The 19,047-nt window shown below is 52.5% G+C and overlaps 2 protein-coding genes across 3 annotated transcripts in view; one reads left to right on the top strand and one right to left on the bottom strand.

Moving 5' to 3' along the window:
* The window catches only part of NECAB2 (N-terminal EF-hand calcium binding protein 2), a 54,382-nt gene extending 39,150 nt beyond the window's left edge, over positions 1-15,232 (top strand). The window contains exons 4-13 of one of the 2 annotated variants that reach the window (XM_052686055.1): positions 1,218-1,243; positions 3,287-3,384; positions 11,738-11,874; positions 12,731-12,849; positions 12,949-13,028; positions 13,605-13,661; positions 13,766-13,878; positions 14,046-14,123; positions 14,434-14,525; positions 14,644-15,232. In XM_052686055.1, coding sequence (XP_052542015.1) covers positions 1,218-1,243; positions 3,287-3,384; positions 11,738-11,874; positions 12,731-12,849; positions 12,949-13,028; positions 13,605-13,661; positions 13,766-13,878; positions 14,046-14,123; positions 14,434-14,525; positions 14,644-14,672 — 829 coding nt within the window. In that variant the 3' untranslated portion in view covers positions 14,673-15,232. Of the gene's footprint in view, positions 1-1,217; positions 1,244-3,286; positions 3,385-11,737; positions 11,875-12,730; positions 12,850-12,948; positions 13,029-13,604; positions 13,662-13,765; positions 13,879-14,045; positions 14,124-14,433; positions 14,599-14,643 lie in introns of those variants that run through there. The other variant, XM_052686054.1, reaches the window with a different exon arrangement.
* Positions 15,233-16,197: 965 nt separating this feature from the next.
* Positions 16,198-18,945, bottom strand: SLC38A8 (solute carrier family 38 member 8). The gene is made up of 9 exons (XM_052686056.1): positions 18,714-18,945; positions 18,002-18,200; positions 17,789-17,933; positions 17,576-17,680; positions 17,351-17,408; positions 17,110-17,224; positions 16,820-16,967; positions 16,538-16,737; positions 16,198-16,433 (listed from the first exon to the last, which is right to left on the bottom strand). The coding sequence occupies exons 1-9, from the start codon at positions 18,888-18,890 to the stop codon at positions 16,378-16,380; spliced, it is 1,203 nt and encodes a 400-aa protein (XP_052542016.1). The 5' UTR covers positions 18,891-18,945; the 3' UTR covers positions 16,198-16,377.
* Between the last annotated feature and the right edge of the window lie 102 nt (positions 18,946-19,047).

The raw sequence follows: 19,047 nt of genomic DNA, 5'->3' as shown, positions 1-19,047 counted from the left end.
CAATTCCTTATCCACTGAATAGTCCAGCCTTCAAACCCATATCTCTCCAATTTAGAGATAAGGATGTGGTGTGGAACCATTCCGCATGTCTTGCAGAAGTCCAGATAGCCCCGTTCATTACTGAGGCAGTGACCTGCAGGAGCACCTTGTAAACCATTCTGGAGCTGTGCATCTTTGCAGGGCTGATGCTGGTGACCTGGCGAGGATGCAGCAGCCCTGGTATGTGTGCTCCTGCGGGATGGGAACATCCTGGGAAACTCCATGAGCCATCCTTGTGTATGATTTGATTTCTCCTTCATCTGAGCTTATTTTTTTTTAAGTCTGAATATGACTTCAGTAATTTCTTTAATTAGGCTTCTTCTTAATGCAAGATTGCTTAAAATTATAAGCAGCTTCTCGACCAACTTAAAATTCAAGCACAATTAAGTTAAATAATATGATAGCAGGAGGCAAGGAAGTAAATGATCATTTTTGGAAGCAAGAGATAATTATTGCAATGCAAAACCCCAGGGATAGAATGATGGGTTTTTCTCAGTAATGAACTCCAGTTTTGGGATGCACTGTTTGTTTGTTGGAGGAGAACTTAAGCCCATGGAAGGTGGGAAGAGCCCGGACACATTGCTCCAGGAGGATCTGGGGAGGCTGCTGCCATCAGGAGTGGGATTTAGAGCATCTCCTTCCATAACCCTCTTACGTTAACAGATCAGAGCTGGGCTGAGTTAAGGAGCTGATTTCCAGAACATTAATGGATTGATAAAATATAATTCTATTATGAGATCATTCCAGGCACCTCTCCAGCTTGAACTGTGTACATAATTGTGTGGGGATCAGAGGTGAGAAGAGCTTGCTGCTAATCCTTATTTCCCAGGGCTGTCTGCTGGGATGTCATTAGGTAAATCAAATGTTCAGATGTTAAGAAACTGCATAATTTCATTTGGAGGAGGAACTTGATGGGTGCTGGGCAGAGCCAGGAGAGGTGATCATTTAGAAAAGTAAAATTAGAAAACTTTAATTTGAAGCAAATGGGACCACAGGAGGAGTTCTGCTACTAATGGCTTTGGTTTCAGCAGGCAGTTCCTGGGGCCAGGATACGCTGATCCATTTCTGTGCTCACCCCAAGAGAATCCTGAGCGTATCTCTCGCCTCCTGTACATTCAATTATTTTTTCTCTCTCTTTTTTTCCTTCTCCCTTCCCTGGCTGTCCTCCCCTCTTCCAGCAATGTGGACACGAAGGAACTGTGTGGTGAGTATAGCCCTACACACAACGCTTTGGAAGGGTGCATGAAAACTCCTAAAAGCCAACATCAGCTCCTGCTGTAGAGTCATTGAGATTGGAAAGATCATCTAGTCCAACCAGACCCATCACTGCCATACCACTAGACATCACTCAGTGTGCCATCTACCCTTTTCCTGACCATCTCCAGGAATGCTGACTCCACCATATCCCTGGACAGCCTGTGCCAGTTCCCTCTTAGGAGCAAAACAAGAGTGTGGTGTATAATAGCAATAATGTGTTTATCCTTGGGCAAGACTCTGTGTCTCATAGCAGGCTGACCAAGAGCTTCTTGGTGCACATCCTTTGAATCACAAATTAAAGACCAAAAAGAACCCCATCGTCACGTTCGTCCCACACCTCTGCAGGAAAGGAAGCTGCCAGGAAAGGAGGGAGATGAACCATTAGCTCCTTTGGGAAGCAGGGGGAAGGTTCAAGGTCCAGCCTATATGCATTATCTGCTGCATACCTACCACTGCCCACCACTTCTGGTGTACTTGATGCTCTTCCAAGAATTATTTTAAATATAAGGCCTCAGTCTGGCTACAGTGGAAGCTGTAATGTCCGTCAGGGTTGGTGGCAGGTTGGGCAACTTGTGGAGCTCCCTGACCCGAGAGAGCTTCCAGTGACAGGGCAGCTTGCATAGCTGAGCACACCTTGAACTCAAAGGTAAAATCACCCAATTGCATATGCACCTACAATTTAAATAAAATAACACTGATATTGCAACAGACCAGCAACACAAGTCGTGCTCTGTGCATGGAGATGTACATCATCCCATGGTGGGCAATGTACACTGCAACAGCATCCCATTGTCTCCCACAGATGTGGGACCGGGAGCAGTGCTGTGCAGGGCAGAAGGAGCTGCCCCTGGGTGTTCCGTGAGTGAATGAAGCCAAGGCTGTAGAAGTGCATAGCTGGAAGCTGCAAAAGGCAACACTGCTCTCCTCCCACATCGTTTGTGCTCTCAAGAGCCGTGCTGTGCCCACAGGAGCTCATCTGCCCTGAAAAGCACTTTTTATTTCAGGATTTATAAGAAGAGTTTTCCTCTGCCTTTAAAAATGTACGCTCTTTCTTTTTTATTTTTCCCCAAGTAAACTAATAATAAGAGGAACAACAAAAAAAAGCACGCTGCAGTGAGAACATGCTGCTTGGCTCAGAGCAGAGCAGCAAACAGCTGCTGTCAATTATGTTGTGACATTCCTGTCTCTGCCAAAATCTTCTTCCCCTTGGATGTGTTGAGGGCTGTAAACAGCTATAGGCACTACTAATTAAGCCAAGAAAACCTAATTAGTGGTATTGCTTCCTGGAATGTATTTCGTGTTGCATTCAGTGGAGGTGTCACCGCGGTGTGAATCCTCAGTCTGAGCGCTGGGGAGCAGTGCTGGCGGTGCCAAGGAACAGCTTTCAGCTGCCACGTGTGTCAGTTGTACCCAAAGGCTTCATTGGGTCTGGTGCCGCCCCACGCTGTTGTCACTGCAAACATTGGCCTTAGGGACTCTGTAGCTCACAAATGAAGCCACACTGCAGTTCGTGGTGGCAGAGTCCTCGGCTGTGTGGGGACACGCTGTGTAACTTTTTTTTAACCTCCAATCTAACCTCCGTGTAATTGTGATGTGGGCTGTGAATGGGATGGGAATGCAGGGGGAGGATGCTGGCCAGGTCCTCACCGGGACAAATCTGTCATTTGGATGCTTTGGCTGTCAGGGGAATTTCTCTTGAGATGTCTCTCTCTCTGTTGGAAACAAGAGGAAGTGTCCAAATGCAGAAGTGGGAAAAGAAGTAAAGTGCCATTTTTGATGGCAGCTGCTCTGTGTTACAGCTCTGTTTTACCATAACCCAACCCTTCTCATCCCCTCAGGGCAAGTTGTGTCTTAGGATCAGGGTCTAGGGAGTGAGAACACCCAGAATCACCCTCTGATTTTCCTTTCCTTCAATAGATAGACATTGCTGTGTCGTGTGGTCGTGGATTTAAGATACATCCACTCTTCCCATCATGTCCTTTTTCCCCAGACTATTTTGCCGATCACATGGGAGACTACGAAGACGTCCTGGCCTCACTGGAGACTCTGAACCTCTCCATCCTGAAGGCAATGGACTACACCAAGCGCGTGAGTGCCCAGCTCTGCCCTGCTCCTCGGCAGGGCAGCGTTCACATACGGCCATGCCCCAACAACCTGGGTTAGCAGCTCTGTGCGTTGGAAGGGTCGGAGGTTAAAAAAATGAGGTCTGCACAAAATCAGAGACGTAATGCGTTTTGGATGTGCTTTGTACACTCCAAAGACCATGTCTTCATAAAAATTGCACTTTCCCATTTAGAGTGAAGAGCCTGAATTCCTTGCTCTATTGTAATCCATCCCTTTGGATGATTGTGAGGAAAGTCACATGGGAAGTGCAGATCCACATTTCACTCATTACTATCCTTCTATAATAAAAGGAAGGCAAACACTTTTGACCAGACACTGATCTGTCTGAAATGTCTGTGAATTTTTACCAGACATCATGAGAGGAAGAGAAACAAAACAAACAAAAAAACTGCAGTAGTTCATTTTTTTTCCTAATTGAGTTGCTAGCTCTACTCACGCTTCATTTATATTCATTATGAGTAAATTTTCTGGCAGTCAGATCTGCCAACAATGTTTTGAATATGTGTTACCATGCTAATAGAAATCTCAGTAAAGCACTCCAACTTTCTGTTGGTATTGCCTTCCACCACTGCTTCACATACATATGACTAATACTTTCCTGCACGTTGAGAGAGGAGGATGTCTCATGCCCTGCCTTTAAATTAGAAATGTGAGCGTAACAGTACCAACTTGCACAAGAGTTCTGTTGAAGAACCTTATTCATAGTCCCAGCTCGCTGCCTTCACCAGAGCACTGTTCTCCCCCTTGATTCAGTAACCTGGGGCAGGATTCACCTGCCCTAATTGCAAAGTCTGAAGGTTATCTGCCTAATCCTGAGATGTCACACTCCAAGAGATCGGTGGGAAGAGGCTGGGGGAAGAGGCAGAGCACCATGCACAGGGGCTCTGACCCACCAGAGGTCACGATGGGTGGGTGCAGATGGACAGATGGACAGATGTCTACAGTCAGGCGGGAGGAGGGCAGCCCCAGCACTTCACTGTTACCTTTTGTCAACCAAGCAGTGCTGCTGCTCACTGCTTTGGGAAGGCAAGCAAGGAGCTGGCAAATTAGGATTTCATGAAAAACACCAGCCCCTGCAGTGATTTTGTGAACAAAGTGATACAAACCTGATCAATGAATTATTCAAAAAACAGGCACTTTGTTCAAGGAAGGAACTGGGGAAAAAAAATAAAGACAGCGAGAAAAGACAGAAAATAAGCTGGTTTAGATGGGAGAGAAACTCATCTTCAGTACTTAGATAGCAGAGGCATCCTGGCAACTTTAATTACATGCAGCAATGCCTTAATTCTGGACATGTTTTCATAGAAACGTTCAGGATTGCAGAGACTTTGTGACATTCACCCTGTACAACCCTTTGGCTGCAGGTTTGTTAGAGCCACGCAGACTGACAGCACACAGCAGTGCACTGCAGCTGCACCCAGGGAGGTGCTGGTGCCCAATGGGAGCAGTTGGAAATGTTCCTAATTCTCTCCCTCTCTCCCCAGTTCTTAACAGTACTCTGCAAACAATACACAAAGCCTGACTTCCTTATTGCCACACTCCTGTTGAGAAGTGCCTTGCGCTCTCAGAGGGGCCAATAACCGTGGCATTTAATTGCTGTTTGTATTTCTCACCTTAAAAGACAACTGATTATTTCTTGTTCGTAAGAAGAGAAAGCAGCAATTATCTTGAGCTGGAGGAGCTCATAAAGTATCAGCAGTAATTAGATTCGGCGGTGGAATGTCTCATACAGCAAAACAAGATCTGTTATTGTAATTATTTTCCGATATGGAGATGACCATGCTGCGCTCAGTGACTGCCAATAACTGTGCAAAATGCAAAGTTAAATTGGAAAGAATGGAAATGAACTTCTGAGATCTAAAAAAAGCCAACAGCAGAATATGTTCTTGTACAACCCTCAGAGGATGCTTCATGGCACGGTGAGCAAATAGCAGAGCCAAAGTGGCCTTGCATGCAGCAGGGACCCATGATCCATGAGATTCATGATCCTTGTGCTCCCTTCGAACCCTGGACATTCTATGGTTCTGTGCTGGTCACTGAGAAGCCCAAGGCTTGGTATGTTACACACCTCTCCTGCACCCAAACCTCCTATAAGAATCCTTGTTCAGGATTGAACTTGCAGATCATAAAAGTCTGCTTTCTCTAAGTGGACAACAGCTGATCCATCAACAACTTATGGACACACAGATAGACTGGCCAACAGAAATTAGATATGTCATGTTAATTTATGCAGATGCCATGCATTCCAGTGCCCAATTGCTGTCATGTATCCTTTCCATTGTTGAGGAAATGACTGTGTGCCCGATTTCCCTGGGGTCTGTGAGCAGGATGCTCTCTTGCAGCTCTCACCCAGCACAGCAGCTGATTTCACTCCTCCAACATCCACCTCCAAAGCCAGCAGGTTCGGAGCCCAATTATGCCTCTTCATGCCTTGCAATTAACATCTAGAAATAAAGCAGCACTAGGCACGTTTGTGGCTTACCCATCACCTTCTCCGGTGGCAATGCCTGCAGAGGAGCAGGCAGCACCGTGCACCATCTGCTGCTGTCTCAGTGCTAAAAAAGAGGGATGTGGCATTTGTTTCGTTTCGTTGCACAGTCCAGAGCAGCAATATATAGTGCTCCTGTTTGCATTCTTACCTGCCAGAATTAAGTTTACCAGATATTATGTCCTTTCTTTCAGTCACTCCTATTCTGCTTTCAGAAGAGGGTTTCACCTAATACAGTTTCTCAGGCACTGCTGTACGTTAACTAAGACCTGCTTTCCATTTCTATGTGAGACGTGGGCTGACAGTGACACCTGGGAAATGGGTTGGTGAGAGCCAATGACCTGTAATCTGAATGAAATGCTTTTGTTCAGAAATGCTGAATGATTTCAGTCTTGTATAGCAAGATAACTAAATGATGTGGATTTCTGTAAAAGTTGTGCAGCTGTATTTTCCAGGAATAATCTAAGAGGAAACAAGGCATTAATTCAGCCTCCCAGAAAGCATTTCCAAAGGGAATTTCCAAACAGATTTCATCAGAAATCCTAGCAGAAGGGGGTATTTCACTTCTGCAGGAACTGAATCTTCCCCAGCTTTCCTGCTTGGGCTCCAGAGCAGAAAGCAATTCTCCATGTAGTGCCATCCAGAGCACACTCCTTGCCAGACCGTGGGACCACGTGCTGCTTCCAGCCAGGCTGCCAAGCTCAGCAGGGAGAATGCAGCTTGAGAAGGGCTCTCCTGGAGCTTGTTTTTAAACTAATATGTTTATTCACTGCTCCTCTGCCTCTCTGTCACTGCAAAATTCATGTTCCCTTCTCACTGCAAGAGAGAAGAACACGTGCTCTGGAGATCCTGCTGACCGTGCCCCTGTAGACTTCCTGTAGGGTAGGGTCTTCCCTCAGCAAGTTTGCAGATGACACCAAGCTGAGTGGTGCACTTGACTTGTAGAAAGAAGAGATGCCAGAGGGAACTGTACCAGCTCAGAAGTGGGTGCATGACAGCCTAAAGAGGTTCAACAAGGAGTTGCACTTGTCAGGGCAATCCCAGATAGGAGTACAGACAGGAAGAAGAACCCTGATGAGAAGGATGTGGGCATCCTGGAAGATGAAAAGCTGGACATGAGCCAGCAGTGTGTGCTTGTAACCCAGAAGGCCAACATCTGGGGCTGCATCAACAGAGGGGTGGCAGCAGGACAAGGGAGGGGGTTGTCCTCCTTTACTCTGCCCTTGAATGGCTCCACCTGGAGAACTGTGTCCAGGCCTGGGACATCCAGTACAGGAGGGACAGAGCTGTTGGAGTGGAGGAGGACGTGATGATGGTCAGAGGGCTGGAGCATCTCTCCATCCCTCCTATGAATAAAGGTTGAGAGAGATGGTCTTGTTCAGTCTGGAGTAGAAAAGGCTCAGGGAGGACTTTGGTCACATTGTGATCTTTCAGTACTTGAAGGGAGCTTATAAGCAGGGAGAAAACCATCATTTTACTTGGGTGTACAGTGATAGGACAAGAGGAAATTACTTGCATTTAAAATAGGGGAAATCTAGGTTTTGGTAAAAAATTATTTGTTCGGAGGGCGGTGAGGCCCTCGCACAGCTGCCCAGAGAGCCGTGGGTGCCCCATCTCTAGGGGAGCTCAGGGCCAGGCTGGATGCGGCTCTGGGCAGACTGAGCTGGGGGGCACCCAGCCACAGGGCTCGAACTAGAAGATCTTTAGGGTCACCTCCAAACCAAAGCTGTTCTATGGTTCTATGATTTCCCTTTCTCCCCTCCCACCTGAAGGCTATTGCTTGTGAAGTCAGTTAAGTTATGTGGTCAGAGGGCAACTACATGGACGAGGTGTAAAAACGCCTTTCTGTGGCATCCTGTGGATCAAGGTGTGCATTCTGTATATAGGAAGTTCCTCTGATAACAAGGAGAAAGACATTCTGCAGCAAATTGCTCAGAAGGGCACTGCAGGAGGTGACAGATGTCAAGAGGAGTGACACTGAGCTGTACTCATTGGGTCCTGCCTTCCCCTGGGGACAACCCCCTGCCCCCAGCCCTGGCCTCAAAATACTGCTGGAGAGGGAAACCTATGCAGTCTGAAGGAGGTCTTCAATGGCACAGTGTGATGGGATTTATAAGGGAGGAATTTATAATCGTTATTTTTTAAATTCATGCAGTGCCATAGTTCCTTTTATCTGAACAGTTGTCTCATTTGTTTTTCCCCTGTTTCAGGAAGGCTGAGGGTCTTTCATATGGTAATGTTCTCATTTATCAAATATTTCAGTGTCTGTTCTCCTCAGGTTTCTGCTACTGATTATGTGCCAGGCAATCAGCTCTCAGCCTCCACTTCTGGAGGGAGTTAAGAGCACAGAGCGGGGAAGGAGCAAGAGGAAGGCCTGGGTGTTATTCTAATTACAAGACAAAATCTCTTGGAAGAAAGCAGGCAATTATGAGTGAGGAATTAGAATCGCTGTTCTGAGGCAGCATTGCTCTACATGCCTGATTTGTGAAGTGTTGGGTGGTGGGAGATAACCCTGCAAACACTCAGGGAGAGGTGCGTAGAGTTGCTTCATGGCCATGCCAATAGGTTTTCCCATAGGTTGGTTTGGTTTTGTTTTTTTTTTTAAAGAAACAATTAAAGGAATATAATTGACTTTGGTTTTGCTTGAGCAGCCTCATCGGCTCAGAGCCTTGGCTCTGTTGGTGTGCTTCAGCTGGGGTCGGTGTTCTTAGCAACTGGAAAGACTGCCAGGTCTCCGAGCTCAGCAAATGTCACCCAGTTTGGCCTCTGTCACCCAAAGGCAGTGCTGGGAATGCTGGTGCTCAGTGCTGAGGCTCTGCAAGGCAAAGAGCTGCAACGGGCCTTTCAGCACATGAGCATCATTTATATTTCACGTCCTGGAGTCTTAATGAGATGAATGATGACCTTTAGAAATGCCAGCGAGAGGCTTTGAGATGCTCAACAACATCGACAATGTCCTTTTTCAGCCATTTGATACCCGCAGGAACATGGTTACTGGAGCCCTATTTTGGGGACCAGTTCGTGACACCACCGAGGGAGGTTTGTCTGCAGTGTCAGCAGGTCCAAGAGCTCATGGCACCAAAATTACAGCCTGGGTTTCCACAGGCAGATGATGGCAAGGTGCTTTATTTCATCTGTGCCAGAATTTCAAGCTGCAGAGAAGATGTTCTCTTATGGTGAGTCTCAGGAGAGATGGAAGCCCAGCACAGTGTAAAGCGAGGTTCAGCATCTCCTGTCAGACTTCTGCCTCTGCAATTCACTTCTTTAATACAAACGAGGATCTGCTGCTAATTAGCACCATCAGACCAAGCTTGCTAATACAATGCTGTGTGGCAGGGCAGCATCTCTGGTACCAAAGTCTTTCTAGTGTTGAATTAATGAACCAGTTAGATGAAAAAGAGAAGCTTTCTGAGATACACCCCTCCAGGATCTCCTGTCACAAAGCAATTATTTTATTATCCCCATAAATATTTTAACTTCCTGGGCAAAAGAAGTAAGAGATATCTCTTCAGGGTGGAATTAATAATACCAAACCTCATTACATCTCCCTACGACAGGCTAACGAATGTTTTAATAAGACCATGGGAAGGATTCCTCTGGAGTTGGTCGTCTTAATGACTTGTTTTTACAAATGCTAAAGGGGACATTTACTCCAGCAGAGCTGGAGGGATTGCCAAGGAGCTCAGAGCACACTCCTGAGTGCAGATGTCACAGCTGGGTTGGCAGATGGCCACAGTTATTCGTTAAATGAGGGGAAAAGAGAAAAAATCATTGATTTTCATTTCAGAGCTGTTGGTCTCAGACCCACATGGAATTCCTGTCATATCTGGCCTCACAAGCACCGAGGTATTAGTGGAGGTAAAGAACTGCTTTTTGGGAGGAAACAGGGCTGGCTTTGGGGAACAACCTGGATTCATCCTTGTGGCTGTGAGGGAGCGCTCCCCGGATGTTCTGAGCCCCTCGGCCCATTCCCTGCACCCAGAGCTCTATAGCTGATCAGGTTTTGAAAAGCACAGTTCAAGAAAATCCTCCTGAAATCACTTTTAACGCACTGGGATTTTAATAGCTCTGCAATCAGCTGTTTACCTCAGCAACAAGCAACTGCTTTTTAAGCTCCCGCGTTTCTCACCCGATGGCTGACCTGTACCCACAAAGACACAGTGCTTCCAGTTCTTCCCATGGAGACAGCAGGATCACGGGGCTGTGGGTTTTCATTGACCACCATATCAAACAGGAGAGGGCAGGAACAGGCTTCTCAGGACGAACACTTCTACAGGAGAAACCTGTGGAAACACCGCAGGGAGATTTGTGGCTCATTAAGAACTGAGCATTACTTTTATACTTTGTTAGGCAATAGGTCATCTGGTTTCCCAGGGCAGGGAACACGAACACAAAGCACATGCATAGTCCACACCTTCTTAAAACCTTTTATTTTCCAAAGGAATAGGCTCGTGTGCCTGACTTGATGAGAAATTGTGCAGTGGTGCTGGTAGGATGCAAGCAATGGAGTCCTGGAGGGCAGCAGGAAACTGAGGGCAAATTGAAGCACAGCTCCTGGTTTATTCGATCAATTCATTTCCAGCTTCATAGCAGAGACTGTGCGCAGCTCAGCCTTTGCCCCAGCACCTGCAATCAGAGCAGGGCTGGTTGCTGGGGCTTAATCAAAACTCATCTGTAATTATAGCCGAGCCTGCTCAAGAGCCTGATTAATGTATTTATGCCTCGGTTTTGCACAGGCTCCCGTGTGCGAGGCCCCAGGGAGGAATCAGTGGTGAGGGGAAAATGCTGAAGAAACGGGTTCAGATCTCAAATGCAATTATGTGTTTTTGCCAATGAGATTTGTCAGTTTAATACCCCTCCTTAGCATGAGTGTGAATACTGGGAGATTGTTCTGGAATTCAGGAGTATTTGAGAATGCATCTATCCTTTCCCCCACCCGAATGCTTAGCAAATGTTCCCGCACCATGTCCTTGCAGACTGGGGCCTCCCACTGAAAACCATTTAATTCACCCCATTGAAGCCCTCTTTGGGAACACCTGCTCCTTTTCACAGCAGTGCAAACGAACAACGGGGATTCTTCTGGATGTTTTTGCTGCTGTCATGAAATAGGCAGCCTGAGCTGACTCAGGGTTTTGCCATTGCTCTTCCTGCCCTACCCGCTTGCACCAGGTGGGCATCATCGCTATGGCCCCAGCAGCCCACCCTGCCTTTCTTTTCTACTGACAATTATTTATCAGACACTGTAACACCATGCAGTGTGCCTGCTTGGGCTGATGTTGGCCCAGATAGGCTGAGGTGAGACCAGTTGGACTGGTGTTTGTTGGACTGGTTCGGGTGGTGCTGGGACAGCATTGGACCAGTTGGGCTGGTGTCAGTCTGGTTGGGTTTGTGTCAGTCTGGTTGAGTTGGCATTGGTAGAGCTGTGCTGGTGTTGATCTGGTTGTTCTGCTGTCAGTCCAGTTGTGCCAGTGGCCCATGGGAGGTGGGAGGAGCACGTGGCAGAGCAGCAGAAGGGCTGCACTGGTGAAGAGACTCCAAGTGCTTTAAGAAAATCGGTGTGCCATTGATTATTTCCACTCTCTAGAGGGCTTGGATTACCGTGGGAGCCTCTATCACACAAGAGTAAAAAAAAAAAAGAAAAAGAAATTTGCTCAATTCAAAGCAATTGGGACAAATCCATTTGAAAACCACTTTAAGGCTGAACAAGGTGAGATGGAACTCTGTTTGGAGCAGGGCTGAAGCAAGGTTAGTTTCATTACCTCACTTGTTAATTTATCAGTGATTCCCACCAGACCCAGCTGAACATCACCGCGCTGTCCCTGCACACAGGTGTATGAAAGCGGCAGCAATGTGGACCAGTTTGTCACCCGCTTCCTGCTGAAGGAGACAGCCAACCAGACCCAGTCACTGCTGAGCTCGGTGGAGAGCGCTGTGGACGCCATTGATGAGCAGACCAACCCCTCCAGGTCAGCCACTGCCTCTCCCCTCCGCCCATGCTTCTCAGCTGGTCTCATTATGAGGGACTTTTACAGGGGCTCATGGCCCTGTAAGAGGAACTGGTGGAGCAGCTGTCTTTCCCAGCTTCCCCAGGAGCTCTCGGGACTTTCCTCTGAGCAAAGCCACCCTTGGGACCTGGTGGATGTGTCTGGGATGTGCTGGGACAGCCCACGATGTCTCCATCTCCATCTCCATCTCCATCTCCATCTCCATCTCCATCTCCATCCCACCCCATTCCCACTCGCCCATCACATCACTATTCATCCCCATCACTGTTCCCCATCCTCAGGGGAAAGCCTGAGGAAGGTGGAGGAGGTTGCTTCAAGATTAATCTCAGCCAGGGCTGAAATACCAACAGGTTCCTGCAGGATTGCCCAAACAGCCCCAGCTGGGGGCGCTATGGGATGCTGACACAAACTGGGAGGGCCACTGGAGAGTGCTGTGGTGCTGTGGTGTCCCCGGACTGTACTGGGAGGAGCGCTCTGAGCGTCTGTTGGTTTCTTCTCCCATTGTGGAAGGCTCAGCAAGGCGTGGTGCAGAGCAGATGGGAATAGCACGGGCTGGTGGGGAGAAGGAAGTGACAAACAGAGCTGCTGAAAGTCCTCACTGTCCGTTGTTTTTTGCTGGCATGTGGACCTCACTCATCGTGAAGGGCATTGGAGCTTTTTTCTCATGGTGAAAATCACTGAGGGAGGGAGGGAGGGGGGAACCACAAAAAAAACTGATCTCTTGCATCAGGGGTGGCCTAAAAAGCAGAGAATCAGAGGGCTGTGAAACATCTACCCATCAGTGCCTGGCCCATCTCCAGCACCCACTTCCTTGCAGGCAGTGTCCTGGCCCAGCCGGCCTGGCGCTGACGGAGGCCTGGCATGGCAGTCCTGTGCCCAGCTACGCAGCCCCCGGCCACATCGTGCCCCAGGGCCACGGGAAGAGCAGCCAGAGCGGTGAGTGGACAGAGCTGCTGCTGCCCCAGCAGCCCGCGGCAGCACATTCCAGGTGCTGGGTGCATGCCCACGGGCGCCTTTTGCTCTGTGTTCCCGCAGGTGCTCCCGAGCCCAGGCAGGACGGGCTGGAGGGGCAGATCGGCAGGCTGGCCGCACTCATTGGCAGGCTGGAGGACAAGGTAGGGACTGCGCTTGCCCAGCATCACCCTGGCCACCTCCACCATTGGCAAGAGTGCTTTGCTTAAACTTCATGTTCCTATAGATGAAGGAGTTGAAATCTCTCACAGAGGCAGCGTTACTCCATCTAGGGACAGGCAGAGGGAATACTGAGGTGCCGGAGGAGTTTCCAAAACCCTTGACGTTTGCCAAACGCTTTCAAGGCAGAAGAGTGTGGAACAACGATTTCTCTTGGGAGAAATGCAGTGTTGGCAGTTTGGGGCCATTCTAGGGCAGATGGAGTGATGTGGGGCCATGTGCCAAGTCCCTGGCCTATGCCTCACCAAGGTCTTTCATTGTGCCATGAGTCCCCAGATATCAGCTCACATCTGGTGTTTCCCATGGGCACAGGCTGGGCTTCTTCAAGCTTCCAGTGTATCCAGGGCAGGAGGTGACTCCATTCCCCTCCCCCTTATGGGGCATCGCTGCCCCCAGACCACTGCAACACTCCTCCTTCACCAGGGCTCTCTCAGTGGCTGTCCCCAAGCAGTGGACACCCAGAGGGACACGCTGCCCCATGCTCCCTTTCCCCTTTGCAGACTCTCTGGTTTGACCTGCACCAGCGGCTTTCGGACAGCGAGAGCACAGCTTGCACGGTGAGCATGTGGCTCTGCCACCATCATCACCCCGTGGTGCCCCGCACGATGTCCCTGGGTGGGATGTTGCACACATCAGGTCTCACATGCTGCTCTCCCCCCAGTACCTGCTCCTGGTGCGGGATGAGATGACGGTGTCACACAAGCACTTGGGCGAGTTCTGCAGCTCCCTGAAGCAGTACCTGAAGAGCGTGGCTGGGGAGCGGGACTGCTTCCAGTGCGTACTGGGGGGGCACAGGGGATGGAGTCAGCGGGAGGTTGGGGTGCTGGGAACTGGGGGCACCCTCAGTGGCTGCAAGGACAACAACTGGGGGTGCCCCCATGGGGAAGGCCGTGGGGCCCAGGGATGCCCACAACAGCTCATTCTCACCCCACCACTGCCAGTGTCACTGCAGTCAAGCTGCCCGACGGAGTCACCTTCATCGTCTATGAGTTTTGGGAGACCGAGGAGGACTGGAAGAGGTAGAGTGGGATGGGTAGGAAGCTGCCAGCTGGGGGGATTGGAGAAGCTCGGTGGGGTGAGAGCAGGGCTTGGCTGAGCTGTTGCCTCGGACATGTGGGGAGGGTCTGCTGTCCCCTTTCTGGTGGCAGGAGTGGGGGTCCCTGTGTGTCTGCAGGCTTCAGGCAGGCTGGATGGACAAGTGGGGTTGGGTGGTGAAGGGATGGGGGGATGGGGGAGGGCACAGGGAGCAGAGATCTGGTTTCTTTCCCTCAGAGTGTGGGATGATTTGGGGCAGACAGGATGGTGATTCTGGGCTGTAACACACCGCAGGCACCTGCAGAGTGCCACCTGCAAGGGCTTCCAGCATGTCAAGGTGGATGCGCTGAGCCAGCCTGAGACCATCTCCACTGTGGCTGTGCCAGGTAGGACCAGGGGTGGGGGCACAAGCAACCCCTCGGCAGTGGGAGCACAGTGAGTGGTGGAGCTGAAGGGATGTGTGCTGGGGTGACACTGGGTGACTCCAAGTGATTTCCCCTGCAGCTGCCTGGTGCACCCTGAGCCAAGACTGACCGTGCAGGGACCTGGCTGCGCCCCCCACCCCCTGCCAGGCACTGTCCCCCGCATTGTGTTGGCCAGAGGGCAGTGTGATTGTCACCTGTCTGCAGCAGAGGAACTCCCCTTGTCCCCCATCAGCAGCACCTCACCCTGAGCTGCCCCACTCCTGGGGCACCTCTCCCTACATGGGGTTGGCTCTTTGTGGCCTGGGAGGGGGTGGTGATGAGGTGGATATGGTGGGAGCAGACCCCTCAGTATGCAGGAGGTGTGTACTGGAGTCTCTGATGGGTAGATCTAGCATAAGGGAGGGAAGAGGGATGGAGATCTGCAGGGTGCTTGGGGCCCCAGTGGGGTGGAGGTAGGTGCCTCACAGGCCCGAGGGTGGCTGATCCCCCAGTCCCAGGGTCTGTTAGTCTGTGTGTGCCTGTCTGTCTGTCTGTGCACACTCTGCCCCATCCTGCCCAGCCCCATGGGGGAATGACCGGGCCTCACAAGGTGTCCTCCCCTCTACCCAAGTGTTTATTAACAATAGAAAACAGAATTGATAATACTGAATAAACCATGATGGGAGCCAGCTGCAGTGTGTCTGTGTCTGGGATAGGGTGGTGGGGGGATGTGGGAGGACATGAGGCCACACATCTCCTCAATACAGCAGCCCCATCACAGCCAGGGCAGCACTCTGCCCGCACACGAAGGTGCCCCCCAGCACAGAGACGACACCCCAGGTGATGAGCACAGCCCTGCGGAGACACAAGTTGAGATGTGGGACACAGCCCCCGCTTCAGCAGGGATCAGTCTTCGCAGGGTCCCATGCTGCTCCAGCTCCTGTGCAGTGACACATAATGCCTGGTCAGAAGCCTGGCTGCCACCCTGTGGGATGTGCCGTCACTACACTGCCACCAGGGCAGACTCAGTGGCTACTGGTGCCACCCTGAGCACCCCAGGAGTGACACTTACCCCCAGGTTGCGCTGCTGCTCCATCATGAGGTCACCAGCACCAGGTGGGCAAGGAGCACAGAACGGGGTGGGTGGGGGGTCATCTCCCCAGACTGCCCCAGGCACAGCGATGGGGGCGCAGTGCCCAGCGAGTACCCAAGGGCCACCCTTCATTAAGCACCAAGTCCCTCTGGCCCCCAGCATCTCCAACCCAAACCCTGGGGCTGTGGGGTCCCAGCTCCATGGGCTCTCCTTCCCTCCCAGTCACCCCTGCAGGCACATCCCTGGCACATGGGACATCCCCTGATAAGATGAGCACATCCCTGAAACCACAACACATCCCTGATGTATGGATACATCCGTGATTAGTGGACACCTTCCCAGTGTATGAGCACAGCTCTGACACCTGGATACCTGATACCTGAGCCCATCTCTACTGTGCTTGCACCTCTCCAAGTCCTGGGCGTATCCCTGGTACACTGGCAACCCTGACACCCAGGCACACCCACAATGCCCGTGCGTAACCCTTACACCTGAGCACACCCTCAATGCCTGTGCATACCTGAGCACACCCTCAATACCCTCCTTATACCTGGGCAATGCCCTCACACCAACTCCTCCAACCCATCACAGCCCCCACGTCCCACATTAAGTGCTGCCCCAAATTCCCCTCCCTCCTTCCCCATAGGGTTCCCACCCCATCACCTATATTCCCATGGGGACCCTGTACCCCAACCATCAACCAGGGAGACCCTGTGCCCTGTCCCACCCCCAAGCCTGCACTCACTTTTTGGGTGCCCCAATGGCTTGTGTCCCCGTCATGCACACCAGGCACAGCCCTGCCACCAGCACAGGTGCTCAGCTCCAACCTTGTGGGTACAGAGCCGGCAGCAAGACCAAAAAGGCCCCACAGCCTCCCATCCCTCCCCCTCCCTGTGCCTGCCTGGGAAGATGAAGATGAAGAAAGCACTGATGCCGCCGATGAGCTCGATGACCTTGCCGATGTCAGGGACAAACAAGGCGATGGCGAGTGTGGCAGCCATCCATGAGATGGTCAGTGCCACCCGGCTCTGCCGCTCGTGCCTCTCAGACACAAGCGTAGCCCTGAGCTTGGGATGTGCCCACAGGTCCTGCACCACCGACCTGAGTGGTGGGGACAGCTTAGGGAGCGGGGAGACATGGGAGGGACCGAGGGGATAGGGATGGCCCAGCAATGCCCACTCACCGTCCCAGCAGCACCACAATGGGGTAGATGGTGATGATGGAGACACCAAAGAGCAGGCGGGCAACGATGACAACAGGGTCGTTCCCGGGGTAGGACATCAAGACGTCGGGGGCCACGTCCTCGCCAAAGGTCAGGTAGCCATAGAGCCCTGCGGGCAGGGAGGTGGCCATGGACTGTCATCAGGGTGGGGATAACAGTGCCCTGTGCCACCAGGAGGAGTGGGGCACAGCAGCAGGAAGGAGAGCGGATCCGCAGACCCCCAGGAAAGGAAGCGGCGGTGCTGGGGTTACCAGTGAGGGAGTAGATGAGGAGGCAGATGAGCATGGAGAGCGTGGAGATGGCCACCCAGTGGGAGAAGCTCTGGTTGCGCATGCTGCTGTAGATGGCCACGCAGGCCTCGTGGCACTGCAGGGGACAGCATGGCCACCTCCCCTCCTGCTGCAGCCCACAGCAGTGTTCCCAGGGACACCTCCTGCCTGCAGCTCCCCAGAGGGAACCCATCCCAACTGAACCCTATGGGTGGGGACATACCTGGAACCCAAAGCAGATGGTGGGGATGACGCTGAACATGGAGGCCCAGGAGGAGGCCCTGCAACACGATGGGAAGGAAGAGCAAAGAACACCAGGTGCCGGCGCCAGAGGGGACCTCGGTAGTATCAGCCATCCCTCTGCAGAACCTCCCACCTGCCAGCTTGGGAGGGCTGGGGGCTGCTGCCACCGCTGGGGCAGGTCAGGGGGACGACGGCGCTGCCTTACCTGGGGGGCCGGGCAGCCTGCGGGAGTCCCAGACTCCCACCCTGCAGGTGGTACTTAAGGACGATGACCAGCGTGAGGTAGCAGGCGGCCAGCGTGCCCAGGATGCTGCGGGGACGGAGAAATGGGGGGCGGGCACGGAACAGGACCCCGGGGGACCCGCGGGCTGCCACCCCAGCACAGGGCGGCTTAGAGCACGGGGCGACCCGGTCGTACCTGGAGTACTTCTGGAAGCCGATCTCCCTGGGCACGGACAGCGGGAAGATGATCAGGGCACAGAGTGCCGGGAGGGTGAAGCGCTGATCCACGAACCACGGGGAGCCCTCGCTCAGCGCGCCGGGCGGGTACAGCGAGTCGCACACTGCGGGGACACAGCTGCACCCAGCGCCGCGGGCGGCGCCTGCCTGCCCTCAGCCCCCAGCAGCTCACGTTTCTCCAGCTGGTCGCCCACCACCCTCAGCAGAGCCACGGCGATCATGAAGAGGTTGAGAAGGAAGCAGAGCTCGCAGAGTCTCCCCGCCGCCGGGCCGCACACCGCCCGCACCACGCCTTGGTAGGTGGGCTGGGCGCTGAGCGCCGCCGCGTAGCCCAGCACCGCCAGCCCGCTCACCAGGAACACCAGCGAGCCCTGCGGGACACAGCGGGAGCAACCGGCCCCTCGTGGGGACACGCAGGGGGGTTCGGGTCAGCCCCAGTGCCGACCCATCCTCTTGGCAGCGGCCTCAGAGAGAAGGGGGAAGGCGGGGAAGAAACGGTTCTGGGTGGTCCTTGGGGGTTGGATTGAGGTTTTCAGGATACACAGGGGACCAACGACGAAATTGTGCTTTAGGTTGAGGCACAAACTGACTTTGGTGTAAGAGGTGCAAAGGGTGGCAGCTGTTTCCTTTGTCCTGGCGTGGGTTCTGCACACCTTGCAGCAGTAAGGGTCCCAGAGCTCCAGTGACAAACGTGGTGTGAAAAGCTGAACCTCTGCCTTCAGCCTGATCCCACTTCTGCCACAACCTCAGCTTCCTTTCGGGCACCAAGATCCCAGCAGACACAAACAGGCTCTGCCAGCACTGCAGTGTCCCTGTCCTCATCCCCACCCTTCTCCCCCATCCTTGTCCATCCCCATCCCCGAGGGCAGCCCCCATTCTCTTACCAGCTCCACCAGGATGGCAGGCACGGCACCCCCAGCCTTGCTGAACGCCCAGGGGAAGCTGAGCAGCCCGGCACCCAGCGCAGACTTGAGCATGATGAAGACGGCGCCAGCAGAGGAGAGCCCAGTGCTGCCCGTGTTCCGCAGCCCCAGCAGTGGTCGGTCCTCATCCCCCTCCATCTCCCAACGGCCCAGGAGGGGACTGGGCTGGGGCTGGGCCAGAGAAGCACGTTCCACTCCGTCCCCCTCCAGCGGTCCCTGTGGGGGCGGGAGTGGGGCTCTGACCCCCGCCTCCACGGGGCTGGCAGGGAGGTACCATGAAGGGACTCCCCCAAGA

The sequence above is a fragment of the Tympanuchus pallidicinctus genome, unplaced genomic scaffold (genome assembly GCF_026119805.1).
Source record: "Tympanuchus pallidicinctus isolate F22 unplaced genomic scaffold, pur_lepc_1.0 scaffold22, whole genome shotgun sequence".
NCBI lineage: Eukaryota > Metazoa > Chordata > Aves > Galliformes > Phasianidae > Tympanuchus > Tympanuchus pallidicinctus.
The sequence above is the reverse complement of the archived record's forward strand: the minus strand, read 5'-3'. Positions and strand labels throughout refer to the sequence as shown.

Excerpts from the sequence above, each read along its gene's own strand:
- SLC38A8 (XM_052686056.1), bottom strand. The coding sequence starts at position 18,890 with ATGGAGGGGGATGAGGACCGACCACTGCTGGGGCTGCGGAACACGGGC. Across the intron at positions 18,201-18,713 it reads CTGCCATCCTGGTGGAGCTG|GGCTCGCTGGTGTTCCTGGT; the intron begins GTAAGAGAATGG and ends TGTGTCCCGCAG. Across the intron at positions 17,409-17,575 it reads CAGGCTGCCCGGCCCCCCAG|GGCCTCCTCCTGGGCCTCCA; the intron begins GTAAGGCAGCGC and ends ATCGTGTTGCAG.